This window comes from Haliaeetus leucocephalus, unplaced genomic scaffold (genome assembly GCF_000737465.1).
Source record: "Haliaeetus leucocephalus isolate CR32 unplaced genomic scaffold, Haliaeetus_leucocephalus-4.0 Scaffold273, whole genome shotgun sequence".
Taxonomy (NCBI): Eukaryota; Metazoa; Chordata; class Aves; order Accipitriformes; family Accipitridae; genus Haliaeetus; species Haliaeetus leucocephalus.
The window spans coordinates 3,304,856-3,321,371 of record NW_010972709.1 but is presented as its reverse complement, the minus strand read 5'-3'; the positions used below and the strand labels follow the sequence as shown (position 1 = coordinate 3,321,371).

At 41.0% G+C, this 16,516-nt stretch overlaps 2 protein-coding genes across 8 annotated transcripts in view; one reads left to right on the top strand and one right to left on the bottom strand.

Moving 5' to 3' along the window:
* COL9A3 (collagen, type IX, alpha 3) overlaps positions 1-10,250 on the top strand; it is a 42,982-nt gene extending 32,732 nt beyond the window's left edge. For all 7 annotated transcript variants that reach the window (XM_010569538.1, XM_010569540.1, XM_010569542.1 and 4 more), the window contains 8 exons: positions 2,835-2,870; positions 3,967-4,011; positions 4,567-4,599; positions 4,989-5,135; positions 5,790-5,844; positions 6,688-6,870; positions 7,143-7,220; positions 9,235-10,250. In XM_010569538.1, coding sequence (XP_010567840.1) covers positions 2,835-2,870; positions 3,967-4,011; positions 4,567-4,599; positions 4,989-5,135; positions 5,790-5,844; positions 6,688-6,870; positions 7,143-7,220; positions 9,235-9,410 — 753 coding nt within the window. In that variant the 3' untranslated portion in view covers positions 9,411-10,250. The remainder of the gene's footprint in view (positions 1-2,834; positions 2,871-3,966; positions 4,012-4,566; positions 4,600-4,988; positions 5,136-5,789; positions 5,845-6,687; positions 6,871-7,142; positions 7,221-9,234) is intronic.
* A 1,025-nt stretch (positions 10,251-11,275) lies between these two features.
* Positions 11,276-15,966, bottom strand: TCFL5 (transcription factor-like 5 (basic helix-loop-helix)). The gene is given in 7 exon segments (XM_010569535.1): positions 11,276-11,299; positions 11,301-11,390; positions 12,110-12,251; positions 12,686-12,929; positions 13,532-13,691; positions 14,337-14,523; positions 15,233-15,966. Coding segments are annotated over 7 exon segments (1,581 nt in total).
* Between the last annotated feature and the right edge of the window lie 550 nt (positions 15,967-16,516).

Genomic DNA, 16,516 nt, shown 5'->3' with positions numbered 1-16,516 from the left:
GGTTCCAGGCAGGTTTAAAAAAGCCTCTTGGAGGGACTGTGAGCCTGGAAGTGTGAAACAGGAGGGTTATTGTGGAGCTGTGGGGTTCTGACTGCAGTCAGGGCTTTGCTGCGGTGAAAAATGTATGTTCAGAGGGGAAGAGGCCCCTGCACAGAGCAGCCTGGTATCCAGAGAGCTGCTCCAAGCAGAGGGAGGGAAAATGTTATGCTTCAAGCAAAAAAAAAAAAAAAAAAAAAAAAAGGGGTTTTTTTTTGGCTCTGAAGTTAAGTGTAGTTACTCTAAGATGTAATTGTTGATTGTTTCTTAACACCACAGCTCGTTAACAGCTTTCCCCAGGAAAGCGTGCTGTAGCAGGTTTGGGTAGTGCTGGAGACTTTCCACCTCCATGTATGCAACTGGTACTCAGAGTAACTTCCATCTGCCCACCCAGTCCCACTGGTGTCGGTGACAGCCACGTGTGCCCACAGTCCTTCTCTGTGCAGGCAGCAGCGAGGGCTGCGCCAGCAATCAGCCCTGCGAATTTCCACACTTGTTACTAGGCACAAGATTAGGGCTGGGAAGACCCTAAAACTTCAGACCGTGTCCTTATAGCTTAAACAAACAGCCTTTGCTGCTGGGGGTGATGGCATCTGCCGGGGGGCGGACAAAGAGCACAGCAGATACTGCCCTGGGTTTGCTTTACTGCCAACCCAGCCTGCTGGTCCTGATGTGTATAAAGAGAAGAAATGCAAGTACAGGATCAATCCAATTACACCGTCCCAGCTGCAGCTAACCCATCACGCTCTTCTGAAATCAACTGTGGCTTTTTTTTCTTTGGAAAAAAAAAAAAAAAATTCCTGCAAGCCTGAGTTAAGAGGTACTGATACGCTTTTTCACAGTCCTTGGACTGACTGTGGCCAGGAATATAAACCAGCATATCAGTAAGTGTATTTGCTGGCATTAAAAATACAAGAGGATTAGTGCATTTGACTGTAAGATATAAAATAGCATTGAGATGATATATAAACCATCTTGTTGGAGTAGGATATTGGGGAGGGAAAGGATTTGACTTGAGGTAGCAATAGGCAAATATTTTTCCTAAGCATATTTATTATGATCAAATTCCTGAGGATTCTGGATGCCAGCAGCTGCCTGGGGCAATGTCTCTCTCAGCTCCATACTGGCATCACCAGATGCTTAACCAAAAATGTTGGTTGTGTTTAACTGATAGGGTGATACAAACGTGAGGATGGCTGGTGGACATCAAGCTGGTGACCCTAAAGTCCTGTCACTTGTTCCTGCTGCATGCTGGGAATTACTGCTGCTGGAAATTACAGTTTTGAATCAAAGTCTTTTTGGCTAAGCTTTTCTTTAAGGGAGCATTCCTCGCAGGACAGAGTCTTTGTTGACTAAGCTGTGTTTTATTGCCATAAACTTTTATGGAGCTTTGGGACTCTGTGAAGTCAGAGGTATAAATCTAGATAATAACGTTCAGAAAAGAATATATTGCCTTTGCCATTGGCAAACATAAAATGGGAGTTATAAATAGCTGTAGCCATTCTTGCATTTCCACATTCCATTGTCTGTTTTACTGAGAATTATTTTTTCTTTAATAGAAATCCCCCCCCGCCCCTTTTTTTAACTTACTCAGTGTTTGACTTGAGCAAAATGACATGTGTTTGTCTTCCTTGAAGATTTGTTCAGCTGAGCCATCTCCAGATCTGGTTATTAAACAAAGATCAGCTTGCAGATGCCAGACTGATGAATGTGCTGTAGAAGTCCTGTTTGAAGGGTATAATGGTTGAATTTCCCATGTAGAGAAAAAAATCTGGGGTTCTCCAGAACTCCTTGTTGGCTCTGCCAAAGTCACAAACAGGGCTGAAAATATCTCATGTCTTCTCTGTGAATGCCAGGTAGATAAAGTTGGAAGGATTTCTCAAGTTGTCTGACTTATTCCTAGGGTGACAATCAGTTTATTGTCTAAATGTATTTTATTGCTGTGGCTGTGTTGTTCTGTGAATCTCAAAGTCAGGAGCACCTAACTTTAAATCCCCAGAAAAACTGACAGTCTAATAAAGCCTTGAAAAACCATCCTGACTTTTTGCCCTTGCGGTACAATAATGTTCTTGTCCATTTTACACCATGAGTAAATTCAGTCTCCTTCTCACATATTCAGGTGTGAAAGGCAGAGATCAATTGCCCATAAGTTTCATCCTGGACCTCGCCCTTTAATTTGTGAATTTGTAAAATTGCTGTTTCGGTCATGATAGTGAGATGACAATAATGAAAAGCAGAGGGGCAGAAGCAAAACAGAGTTCCCACCCCTGGGATGGATGTGAAAGATGACTTTTGTGAAACAGTTTTAAAAGACTAGGATTAAAAGCACAGAATTTATTTTAGCTTTATTTAGGAAATTGAGGAGGATGGTATGAAAAAGGCCAGTGTAGATAACCGTGCCAGGCAGGTGGGGAGCAGCACATCACTGAGCCATGTCAAGAAAGTCTCTCTGGTCCTGTTGGATGAGGACTTGGTGGGCAGAAGACGACCAGGCTTGAACTGGGAGGTCCTGCCTGGTCTGGCAGCTGCTCTCTGCTGCCTCTGGCATGGCAAGAGGTTTGAGAAACTGTCCTACAACACAAACCGGTGACTGTAGAGAGTGCTACAAAGCTAGCAAGGATGCTTAAAATCTCTTCTTATTTCTAAGAAGTATGAATGAGATTTGGACCCTCCTACTTGGCAGTTGGGAGACTAATTCCCAACCCCTTGCTGAGTGAGTGGATGTCTGACCGCACCAGGAATTCACAGAAAAATAACAGTTTGAGCTCATTTGCCTTCTTTCTTTTACATATTCTCAGGGTCCTACTGGTGTTCCTGGTCCCAAAGGTAACCAGGTAAGTGAAAACTTTCATGCTGTAGTCAGCAGAGGCATTTAAACTGTACCATAGGTGCAGGCTTTGACAGCACAAACTGCTTTTCCTCCATCAAATGAAAATATTCTGGAGCAAGCACCGGCAAAACCCTCTTTGGTCCCGTTTTTTCTGTGTTGGTAAAAGAGATGTAGTCTGTTCTAATGGAGACACATGAAAATGCTGTGATAAAAATGCTACGCTCTTGCTGTGTATTTTGTAACCACGAGGCGTGCCATATATGAGCTCCTCACATCATATTCCTCCTGAGTTAAGTTTAGAAGCACAGCTTTTCACTGAACTTGATATGCCTGATGAAGAGGATTTGTGCTAGCCTCAAAGCTTAGCACACTAATAGACTAATTTAATCTTTTACTTTTTGCTGCTTAACTTCCATAGTTGGATTAATCTCAGCAATGAGCTTTTGAGCCAGTTTTCATCAAATATATGACTTTGATTAATGCATGACTGTGTTTTTGCAGAAAACGAGTGCTTTTCCAGCAAGCGTTGCTTATTTTGTTTACCCTTGTCAGTGTCTGCGTGGTCTCTGTTTTGTTGCTAAGGGAAAGATCAACCTAATCTCCGTTTGTCTTGAAATAACTTCCTCTCTAAAGCCATAGAGTCACCATAACGATGTTCATTATCTGTTCTAATTGCCGTACAATAAGCCAGATCTGCTGCAGAGCGTTCGGCACAGGAAGCGCTGCCTGTGCGGCCAGTGACGGCAGATTGCAGCGATGCTGGAATTGCATACACTGCTGTTGGCTTAACGGAGGTGATCAGCAAATTGATGATCCTTGTCGTGGCTAGTAAAATTAATGTCACCAGAGCTTTAGCCACTCTTACAGTCCCCAGACAGAGTGGAGAGGGATGGTCCTCACCAAGTGATGGATCGCTTCTGTTTAAGCGTGGGATGAAGCTGTTCTGCAGATGACTCTTTCTACTGAGGAAGCCTAGAGGACACAGTTACACTGGACACTGAACGTTTAGCTGTCATTGCAAACCCATGTTTTCTATGAGACCCAGAGCCGGGGAACCTGAAATCTGCTGTGCAGTGTTAATTCTGGTATCTCACTTTCAGGGCATTGCTGGAGCAGATGGCCTCCCAGGTGACAAAGGAGAACTGGTAGGTGTCCTTAAATTCAGTAGACTTGACTCCTCAAATAACAGATGGGTCTAGAGAACCACGTATCAAGAACTAATGTGGTCTGTCAGAATTAACCGTCCAAGAGCTCCAACCCTGCTAGCTGCGAAAAGAAGGCAACGCAAGCCTTTCCGCCACCGAATTCACGGTGTGCATCAGCTCTTGTCTTCAGGAAGCACTGGATAGCCGGTGTGGCCTTGGCAGAACTGTGGTGTATCAGCACTTATTTGTTATTTTGCTCCTCAGAGCGGTCGACATTGCTCTGTCTGGGGGGGTTTGGTCCATCTCAAGAAGCAGCCAGGTTGCCTGGACCTGCGTTCAGCATTGGTACCCGGGGCAAGTCTTGGCATCAGAGTCCTCTCCCTGTTGTGCCAGGGCTGAATCTGGTCTCCAGCATCCTTTTAATCATTCCTGGCCCCTTTGCTAGAAAAGCCCACGTACATGTCATCGCGGCTTCCCGGAGCTTAGGAGATTTGACTAGAGATCTGCATTTTCTGAATGGATCATGCTTTCTTATTTCTCTTTTCTTTCTAACAGGGTCCCTTTGGTCCCCCCGGCCAAAAAGGAGAGGTATGTGTTAGATATTGTGGGCTCATGCCCCGAAAAGTTGGGGAGTAAACATGCTTATCGCATCTTTTGATGACATATCTCTGTAAACTATGTTCTGGCATCGTTTCCTAGAAGCATGTTTCCTTCATGGTCATGCTATAAAATCTATGACAATGACAATTTTTTTTGTGGCATTCAAAACATTCAAATGTGATAATTTTGCTGCAGCAAGGACTCCTATTATCATGACCTATGTATGTAAAATCACCCATACAATATAAGAAATGCATATGGTCAGCCACACTAGTGAGGGAAACCTGAAGAAAGGCTTAACTAATCCCCATGAGAAAAGAATGGCCCATGTCTTCTGTTTTAAGTGGGTTTTGTTGGGTTTTTTTGCTTTATTACAGCCAGGAAAAAGAGGAGAACTTGGTCCAAAAGGTGTCCAAGGACCTAATGGGACAGCGGGAGCACCAGGGATCCCAGGACATCCAGGGCCCATGGGCCATCAGGGAGAGCAAGGCATTCCTGGCATCACGGGAAAACCTGGGCCACCTGTAAGTATTATCTGCTTCTGGGGCACAGTCAAGTGACTAAATGAATCGTGGATTTTAGATGTGTATTCAGAAAATCAGGTGCTGCGTTTGAGCAGGCAAAAGTAGGTAACAGTGTATGTAAGCTAACAGTCTTGCATCAAGAGTTTACCAGTGCAAAAAGTTTTAACAGTTTGCAAGCTTCAGAATTAAAGTCCCCCAGAATGCATGCCTGGGAGAATTAATCTTCTCTCACAATGATACACGAACAGATGATCTGCATCTATTGGAATGGGGTGTAAGTCCCTGTTCTTATTACAAAAGCGAGTTAGAAGTCGGTCATTTAAAAATACAGCTCCTATTCATCACTTCAAATGTTAGACCTCTGTCTTGGTCCAGAGCTGATGTTTCATCATTCAGGAAAGGCCAAATAAACTCCAGATTAAGTATCTGGCTTAACATTAAAATTGCTCTCTGCCATTAGTATGAAAGAGCTTCTGAACTGAAGCCGTCATCTTTTGAAGAGGGGAAAAAAAGCCACTCCTCTCTACTCCTCTTCATGTGGGATCTTACGCTGCTTACTGAGCTGCTGGAAATGTTTTGTGTCCTGAAGCTTCTGTCAGGGATGATTATCGATAATGTGCTTTGTATAAGGACAGATTCTTCTGTAAATTGCAGGGCAAAGAGGCCAGTGAACAACATATAAGAGAACTCTGTGGGGAAATGATAAATGGTGAGTATTACTGAGAGAAAGCTGACTTTAATTACCATATTTAGCTGAAGATGAGTAGATTCTGAACATAAGATGGCTCCTGAGATTTCTTATTTTTCTGTCTTAATAAGAAAAAATATATTGTCCTTTAATGTAAGGAAATTATTCAGGAGATCACCTCGTTGTCTGAGATGTCTTTCATTTTTCTAAAATTAGTATTTTTATATGATTCATCATGGCAACATACCAAGTGTGCTGAAAGCAGCTTTGACCCAAGTCTCATGCACGCACGCTGGCAAGAGCTGGCTGGTAGAAGTGTCTGCCCTGACCTGTGTCATTTTGAACTTCAGCTCCCACCTTCTCTCCTCTCCACGGCACACCCCATTGCCATGGAGCAGGGCTCGGGGCAGGCACCCGCTCCCAAGGAGTGTTCTTCTTTCTTTGAGGCTACTGCTCTGTATTTAGAGGTTATGTTTGCCATTTGGGATGAAGTTAAACTCTGAAAACTTGTTTTGATTATCTAAGTATCAATTTCTAGACTACTTGACATCTTTTAAAGTAGTTTGGGAAACAGGAGATATCAACGGCTTAAAAACCTGCAGATTTCTGACCAAAATCTCCCTCTGTGGAGATGTTAAAAAAAAAAAAAAAAAAAAAATCCACAGATGAGCTGAGAGGACCATGTTTCCTCTACCAGAAGCAGTTAAGTGTGTAGGAGCAGCAGGGAGCAGGATCTGCCCAAGCATGCAGTTCTGCTTTACTGTCAGACAGAGTTTTCAACCACTCCATGCTTGGTGGCAGACAACAAATAGCCAAGCAAAGAGTGAAAATGGTGAATGTGTGGGTTTTAATTGTTCTTTTCAGATCAAATTGCACAGTTAGCTGCTAATCTGAGAAAGCCCTTGTCTCCTGGAATGACGGGTCGTCCTGGCCCAGCTGGTCCCCCAGGTCCTCCTGGAGCTATGGGAAGTGTTGGGCATCCTGGTCCTCGTGGTCCCCCTGGATACAGAGGGCCAACAGGAGAACTTGGTGATCCTGGTCCCAGAGGTACGTAAGACTAATCCAACCTGGTCCTCTTTGTTCCCACTGAAATAAATTGCAAACTTGTACTAATTGCAGTGGTGGAGGAGAAAAGATCAGGCCTTGGGCAGCAGGTGGGAGTTCTGGAGGGCAGTTTTGCATCTTTAGGGATGCAGTGTAAGCAAAGATCCTAGGAATGTCCTGAGGATGTTGAGCTTCTCTTGATCTTTCTCCTTCCTGTCCTTGGATCCAGCTGCAGTGCACAACTCATTGTTGAAATTGTCTGTTTATGATTTAAGGTGACACTGGCGAAAAGGGAGATAAAGGACCTGTTGGTCAAGGTATCGATGGGCCTGATGGTGATCAAGGACTTCAAGGTAAGGCTGTGCAAATAATTCAATAAACCATGACTAAAAAAGTAAAGGTTTAAGAGGGACAGCTCAGCTTAATGTTGGCAGTATGTTATAATCACTTTTTTGTTGTAATCGTTACATTAGGGTTGTCTTCCTGTGGGTACAGCGGGTGCAGAGTTTGAACAGCAGAACTCAGCACATCCCCTCTTCACAGCACTCCTGTCTAGTCCTGAACGGTTTGGAGAATGTTTCTGGGAAAAGCCTGCTGGGACAGCCAGGCTCTTCATTTGTTCTTTGTTTCTTCCACTAATGGCTGTGAGAGGTCAGGAGCTTTTCTAGATGAGGAAGTTAGAACCCTTCGTAGCTACTCCCACGGGGCTGCCAGTGTCAGAAGGTTGTTCTTTTCAGTGGTACTTCATATGCAGTAACTAGTTAATTAACAAGTAGTGTATCAGTTCATTTAAAGGTGTGTAACACTTGTGGGGCTCTGGCTCCAGATTAAGGCAAAAGGATCATGCCTGCTGCCTGTTTCCTGGTGAACATGGTCTTTTTGGTGCTCTGCTTAAAGAATGCCCTCAGGGAAAGCTACAGCCTGGATGACCAGCTGTAGTCCTCCGACATTCAGTTCATGTTTCTGGATCAAACATGGGAAATCGGGGACAATATTTAGTTTTACCAGAAACAAACATAACATCCTAGTGCAATGATTTTGAAAGATAGTGGTGTTATTGCTCTGTACCTGGCTATAATCCCAGTTTCTGAAGTCATGAATCCTTTATCAAAAGATTCAAATATTAATTTATGCAAATTAATGAATATCTATTAGAAACTTGGAAGAATATTCTTTTATTTTGCTCACCTGTTAAAGCAGCTTTTCTCATTGTGATTACATCTGTACAATGCATAAGCTACAGGCATCAAAAGCAGGCTCTGCATCCATGTATTTTCATAAACCCAGAATATTTATACCCAGTTGTCTTATTTTATGGAAGAATTTAATTGCATTAATCCATAAATGTTTTCTTTTCCAAAGCACATAAAAAGAGGCTATGTTTCACATACTAGATATTGAGAGCATTTGTCCTACTCATGAAATGTGAGGAGATCAACAGTAGATGCACTTCATCACTTATGTGAATAAAAAGGATCAGGCACCATCTCTCCCTCTATCATAATTAAGACAGAAATGCAGGCTTATAGGCCACCTGATATAGCTGTCCCTCAGGGAGACAGAATCATATTGTACAGTATTTCAGAAAGCTTCAGCAGCTTGCTGTTACAGAAATTAGTGTTTTGTGGTTATTTTTGGCATCTGAAGGAAAAAAGAAACATAATAGCAGAAATTATTTTTGCCAATAAACAAAATATGTATTTCATCGTGAGCAAATTTTTGAAATTGGACACAGGTATAAAGGAAACTCCTTATCTGTAATGTCAGGGAGATGTTCTTTATCATCATTCTCACTACTCTCTTTCCCTTACTCAGAATCTCAATTACAACTAGACTTACAGAGGTGCAATGAATTGAAGCAGCTGAAGGCCACAGCCTCCCACTAAGGTGGGACAGTTGTAAGCACTCCTGTTGTCACAATAAGTAAGCTGTGAGCTCACACATCCAGGACATGCCTTGAGCAAACTATTCAGGGATGACATAAAATAATTCTGGTTACAAATTTCTTGTTATTCATGGAGTCATACACTAACTGAGGCAGTACTGAGATGGAATCCAGTTCTACAGAGGTCAGCAAAAGTCAAACCAGACACATGTGGTAACAAAAGCGCAATACTAAACATCCTCCTTCGACTATACTGAGGTAATTCTAGTAAAGGTAAAGATACTCTAAAAAATCCAATGCACATACTCCAGATTCAGGCTAAATTTATTCAACACCTTGTACTCAACAGGCCACAACAAGTCTGATGTACAGACAACTCAAAGTATTTTAAGAACTCTAAAGGTAACATATATACACATATATTAAAAAAAAGGGGGGGGGAAGGAAATAATTCATGTAATCTTTTTCCCCTTCTTGTTTAGGACTACCTGGTGTACCTGGAATTACTAAAAATGGTCGTGATGGTGCTCAGGGTGAACCTGGTCTTCCAGGGGATCCTGGTACTCCTGGTGCTATTGGGGCTCAGGGAACTCCAGGAATATGTGACACGTCGGCTTGCATGGGAGCTGTTGGAGCATCAATTTCCAAAAAATCATAAAACAGTACAAGAAGTGGAGAAGTGACTGAATATTTAAATAAACAGTGCATTGTAAGAGAACAGACAGAATCCTCCTAGTGATAAATGGACAGATGTTCCTTCTGTTGTATTAAGTGGAGACTTTGACACAGTTCTATCAAAAAGAAAGCATCAGATGAAAACTTTAATTAAAAGATGCTTTATGAGTATTTTCTCCTCCCCCCAATTATTTTCCAGAATTTTTACTACTAAACAACCTCACCTCCTCTTTCTCCCTTTGTTCAAGAGACCTGCAAGAGGAAGCATTGTTCCTTTTTACCATCACCCCCCAGCCATGTACTAAAGATCACAACTTTTCTGTATAAACACTTGAGTCTTGCCAGTTGAATTCCTTGGTGCTGCTCCCACTGACTTCAGTTACGCAGGTTTGTGCACTAAGCTATATGTTAAGATATTCAGGCACCTAACTGCTACTTCCATCAGTGGAAATTAGGCATTTAAATATCCTGTACTTTACTTAAGATTCTGGCCTAAGAAAAGACCATAGCTTATGTACAATGCTGTCAGTTACCAATTTTCAGATTGCACCTCAAATATTTGCCAAGACTAGTAAATAGTAATCCTCTTGCAATCAAATTCTGCAAAAGGTGTAATGTATATATTTTAATATACAGGGGAGAATTTTTGTATATTTCCATATGATAATAAAGGAAATTAAGTAACAGCATTTTCACAACCTCTACTTAAGCTATTTGCACAGTAATTGTTAATGAAACCCCAAATAAGAAAGGATGCTCTTCTAAAGTCCAGCCAAAAACACCTGTATGAACTGTTGTAAAAATAAAAGGAGATTTTTTTTTTAACCTTTTCTTTGTGATGTCGTAAGTGTCATTATACACATCAAATTAACTCAGCTGAACTCCATTTTCCAGAACTGGTTGTACTAGGGTTGTTTGGAAATAAATTGCTGCAAAATTGTCCATATCCGTGATTTAAAACAGTATTTATTTTGGGAGACCTTTTTATACTTTAAAACCTGCTAGCATCATCTATTTTAAAAAATTATTAAAACCATTCTCAGCTCACACACTATTCTATTTCTGCCCTATATGCTAAAGCCTATGAACAAAGGAGTCATATTTATCTTTAAATAGGAAAATAGTTTGTGTATTTAAATAATCTGTTTACAATATGCCAGTCTTAGACTGAAGTAACAATACAAGAACCTGTTGGACAGTTGTGTGCTAGGCAGTAACAATAGTACTGTATTTAAAAAAAAGTGCTAACACCATAGTATTCCTCTTTGGGGCCAAGTATGTTAAAATATGTATAGCAAATGTAAACATAGTATCAGCACAGTTTAGAAACTATGCACTTACTCAATTAACCAATATAACCTTTAAATTTTTAATGGAAAAAATGGGCATTATAATATGGTAACTGTAATTTCTTTTTACACTTGAAGAGTACATTTGCATCTAGTCATTAAAGTAACAGGACAGACTGATGTTCTACAACTATTCCTAACTGTACTGGATCATCTTTGGAAACAAACAAAAACAGCACAAAAAAAAAAAAACCAAAGCAGAATGACAAACAGAAAAAGAACAGATTTTTTATAACTAAAGGGGAAAAAGTACTTAGCTGTCATGACATTTTCTTGTAGCTTCTGGTCCCAAAGCCACTTCAACAGAGCACTGATTTGTATTGCTGGTAGTTAACTTTCATTTCCATTTTGAATAAAGAATGTTTTCTTTAAAGGTCTATTTATATATTTTTACAAGTTATATTTTGCAAATCATATTCAGCATGTAAACGGAGAAAATAAAATAGTTTGGGCCATTGTTAGCCACACTTGTCATACAATTCAAGGTGTTCAGTTCAGACTACTTGGTCTCCATAGCCATGCGTGTTTTCCTGCACTGGGCATGTTACAAATGAGTCTGATCTTGCTATTTTTAGTCTCCTGCCTGTTTTACCACAGAACACACTCTCAAATTCCTAAAAATCAAAATACAAAAAACAAATAACAATTATGTTTAATGTAGATATTTACTCAAGATGTATGTTTTTGTTTCACTAGTGCCTTGGGGAGAAAAAACCCCAAACCTTTAACAGGAAGTGCTGAGGGGCCATACCAGTATCTAGACAAGCAGGTTTTCCTATACACATTCCATCTACTATCTTAAAATACTTAGCACAGCCAGAATTACTCTGGGGCTGCAATCACTGGTGTGGTAGCACAGGAGCTGCTTATAGGGCACACAACCCTTTACTACTCTCATGCACTTTGAGATAGTGTGGGCAGGTATCTGTCAATCCCATCACTTAACTACCAGTTCATGAAAACTAACTAGAAGACAACTCTGTGAAACAGGTGGGAAATAGAGAAAATTAAGGCTAAAGGGAGGAATGATTGAAGGCGGCAGCAATTCTACATTGTCCACATAGCCCAATTTCTGACCTTGATACTAACAAAAAAAAAAAAAGATTAAAATCTGATTTGAAAACCCTGACTGAGGACAGCCTACAATTTCATATTACTGAACTGAACCAGCTATTAAAAAAAAATGAATAAATTTAAAGGAAGGTCCAATGGTACAGTGGTCCTTCACAAACAGCATCACGCAGAAGCATTCCATATACTTTTAGCTATGTTATGATAGCTTTAAAACATTTCACATTTTTATCAAGAATAAAAGTGAAATTAGATTTAAAACCTGTTTCAGAGAATCACCATGCCTTTCCCGAATGTACTTCAGAAATGCAGTTGTCCATTGTAAAGTTGTTGCCTTATCAGTATCAACAGTACAGAATGGAACCAGAAGATTCAGCTCATCACAACAAATCCGGATTCTGCGCCTAGAGGCAAATACAAAAGGTCATCATCTCAACCGGTGGGTGAAAAGGAAGGAAAAAACATTTTAAAAGGAAGCCTACTCACATGCACTACAAGCCATGGACTTTGGGGACTTCTTTTTGTTTGCTACAAGTTTTGTATTTGTATATTGTTCATGTTATACACAAGTTACCTTATCTTTATAGAATTAGTTACATGTTTTGAAATCTCTTTTTGTTTGTTTATAGAGTAAAAAAACAACAAAGATGACCACAATGAAACATACATATTTTTTGCCTCTAACAAACACCAAACCCTCACCACCTGGATTGCTTTTTCTTGTAGGTAAAACAAAATATGTCAAATATGCATTTTACTCTGGATAATGACAGGAGCATTACAGTATCAGTATTTTAGGCTTCAAAAGCTTTGTACTGCCCCTCTTCATAGAAATTACCTTCTGTCTCTCTCCATGCGGTTATGTCTTTCTCTTCGCTGAGCGATTCCATCCTGTGTACCACTTTGCACCTGCATACTTGAATTTGACTGTGCTGACTGCCAGCGACCCTGGGCAGATGCAGTACTCTGGCTATCATCACGCATATTTTGAATTTCACCAAGAGGTTTGCGATCTGTGTTTGGATCCAATGGGCTTATTCGGCTGCAACTTCTTCTGCTTATCGCTTGCTTGCATAAGGTATCTTCTTGGAAAAACAAAGAAGAAAAGAAGAACCTATTCATAACCTCCCACTAATCACTGCAAATACTGATCATGGAAAATTTTTTTTTGTTGCTTTCTTTATGTGGAATAATCTTTGAAGCTTTATTGCCAACCATAGCAATGCGTGTCCTTCGGAAGCCCTAAGGCACTGTTGGCTGTTACAAAATCCATCTAGCTTCTATTTTCTCAGAGAACCCATTGAGATCATGCCTGCCTTTTGATAAGCATTTGAGGGAGCCCTTTAAAATGTTCTTCAGTTTGATACTGACTGGATCTGCTATATCAACTTTGGGGTCAAAAAGCGTAGAAACCAGTTCTTACTCTAAGCCCACATTTTCAAAGATAGTTTGCAACCTCAGGTTTTCTCATTTCAAGCTAGAAGTGCTAAACAATTTTGAAAGTACAGCTAAACTCATGTGTTGAACGTTTTTGAAGAAATCTAGTCCCGTATCTCAGACATAAAAAACACACCTCATATGATTCACTAAAATTATATTCATTCTAGAAAACACACAAATTCAGAAAAAAATTGTAGGATTTGAAGGCCAAGAGAAAGCTAAGTAAAGAAGATAAAAGGTTTACCTCCAACTTTAATCCAAACTTCCTCAGGCAAAGCTTTATTCATAGCATCTACTGTCTGTTTTGTGGATTCAATTTCCTGATAACAGAAAGACAATGTCTTGGGTATCCCAAGGTCTTGATGTTTGGCAGCTTCCAAAACAGTGCAAGATGTTCCGGAGGTCTGTGAAAACCAAAAAGGAAATACTTAGAGGACTATATACATAAAAAAAAGAGACTATTTTGGTATCTTCATGTTAACTTCTTAAGTTTTAGCCCTGTGATTCAATGTGCTGTATCACAATAAATCCCAATTACTTCTGTGCACAACCATGGGATTTTGACAGACTGATGAATCTTTTGGGGATACCTCTAACATTTCCAAGTGCCATGCTATCACTCTTGCTTCAGAGGTTACTGCAAGTCTGGGGCGGGGGGGGGAAGGGGATCTTCTTCATCAAAATTAATTAGGAAAAAAGGAACCACAGAAAATGGTACTAAGTATCTCCTTCTTGTCTTGCATAGATGAAGCTGATGATACACTGAAAAACTCAACGAAAAAAAACTTTCTAGTAAGAAATCCAATGGCCTACTGATCATTACCTGGATTATTACCTGCACATTATTACAAATGCCACACAACTGATTTGCGTATTTTTGATGGTCTTAAAGATTAAGAATAAATTGCATTACAGATCATTCTGATCATCCCCACTCAAACCAAGTCACGCTTCAATGCAAACCTTTAAAATTATACTACACCTAAGAGGTGAACATTATTAGCATTTGAAATTAGCCGAGTACAACTAGCGGTGAATACATTATCTACCTGTGCCTGTGAAGGATTAGCACTTCCAGCAGTAGAACATGCATTCATAGTAAATAACGGGTATGTGAACTGTAAAGAAGGCGGGGCAGGTGCAGTCTTATTTTTCCCTAATGCAGCACACTTGTTTGCTTGCTGATGAAGAGGAACACCTATCAGTTCTGACGGCTGTCGAATCAACGTTACTAAACTTAAAAAACAAACAAAGAAACAAACAAAAACAACAAAAAAACAACACAGAAAACATACCAGACTGAATACTTGAAAATGAGTGCAGAAAAATTTACAGCTACACGTAATTCTAGTAATTATCACCAAGAAACCACTTTCGTTTACTGTAAATGGAAATCACTGTTATTGCCATATTGCCTACTTCAGGGACAAAAAAAAAATCAGCTAAGAAGGCATTTTATTCTGTGCAGTAACAGTTCAGCTTTACGCCTCAATAAAATGTTTTATCAGCATGCTAATAGTTACAGGGCTGGACTGTAAAACAGTATTTTTGCTCAAAGTTTGCCCCATACTCAGGCCTCCACATTATAACAGTAATCAATTGCTCTTAATATTTTATTATGATCAATCAAAAGTCTACTTTGCCTTTAGCAAGTTGCATGTTAAAACTAGGTAATGTTCTTCTCTCACCTTTATTTACATCATGATATCAAGAATAAAGTTGTAAAGTAATTAATTTTTTAACTACATGCTGTACCATTTATGCACTATACAGAAGGGCCTAATCTGAGGTCAGTGGAGTTGCAGCCATGTTCAAAAAAAAGCCCAACCCCTCATTCTGACCTATTAAAAAAAGTACTGTTCTGAGGTTTCCTTTAGAAAATCAGTTTTGAACTATACGATGATACATAATTTAACAATATAAACTAAAATTAATTGCAACACACTTGTTAAGAGTTACTCCAGATTCTTGGGGTTCTTGACATCTGGGGTTTTCTGTCTGGATGCTGTTGAATCTGTCTTCCAACCGAACTCTGACTGCAGATTTAGATCTAGGCTCTGGTGCCAGTGCCGAATTTTCAACAAGTATGTTTTCTTTATTCATCCCAGCAAAATTTTCACCATATTTAACTTTTACTAAACTGTGTCCTGGGACTTCTACAGAGCTACTGTTAGGCGTTTTATCTGTTTGGTTCAAAGGGAGGTTAGACTCGCTAAGTAACATCATTCTGAGCTCCTGAAAGTCAGTGTAGCCCAAATGTGGGTTTGAACTTAGCGAACTGCTGTCAGAAGGTAACCCTGACTGACAGGTAACTGGGTAAACTGACTGGTTCCTAGAGCAGTTTGATGAACTCCCCTCCTGACTGGTGTACAATGAGGTTTGGTGCAGAGGGGGGTCTGCAGAATTACCAGGCAAGGAGAAAGAATTGAGCCTAGCTTCCACTTCACCTTCACTAGCTTGTGCCTCCACATGTGAGTAAAGTATGTGCTGCAGCTGGGTATACTCAATTTCCATCATCTCCACCAGGCTGACGTCCGTGGTGGTGAAGCTAAGATTTTGCTCACCAAAGGAAACTTCACTTGAGCCTCCAGGTCCAACAGCAACCGGAGCAGGATCAGGAACACTAGCTGTGCTTTGAGGAATAGAGGTCTGAGGCTCCTCTGGGGCTGATCCTGACATGACTACAGTAAACCTAATCAGTTACCAATGTCTCTTTCAACAGTAAACCGCAAAACCTTCAAGAATTATCAGTACTACCCAATTAAAAAAAGCAAAAAAGTTGCACTTAATACTGACTCTGTACCACCGTGAGGTAACAAAGCAAGGAGCAAGCTCCTGATAGCGAAGTACCAGACAGTCTAACCATGTCTCCCCCCTCCGAGCCCCAGTAACACCCTCCCTCCCGCTCCGACACAGCTGCTCACAAAAAAAGGGGTTTCACCTGCCAACACCCGGCCTCGGGAGGGAAGCTCTAGGTAGTCTGCTGCCTAAGACTCCCTCAGAGGAGCCCCCGTGGGCCGAAGGCGGAGGGACGAGCCCCGGCTGAGGAGAAGCGGGGGGGGGGGACACACGAACCAGCCCCCCCTCTGCCCACAGCGAGCCCGCGGGCGGAGGATGCCCTCGGCCGCCAAGGGGAGGACGAAGAAGAGGAGGGGAACCCACCACCACCCCTCAGCCCGCCCTAACGCTGAGGCACAGCGGCCAAACCTTCCCCCGACCCGACCGGACC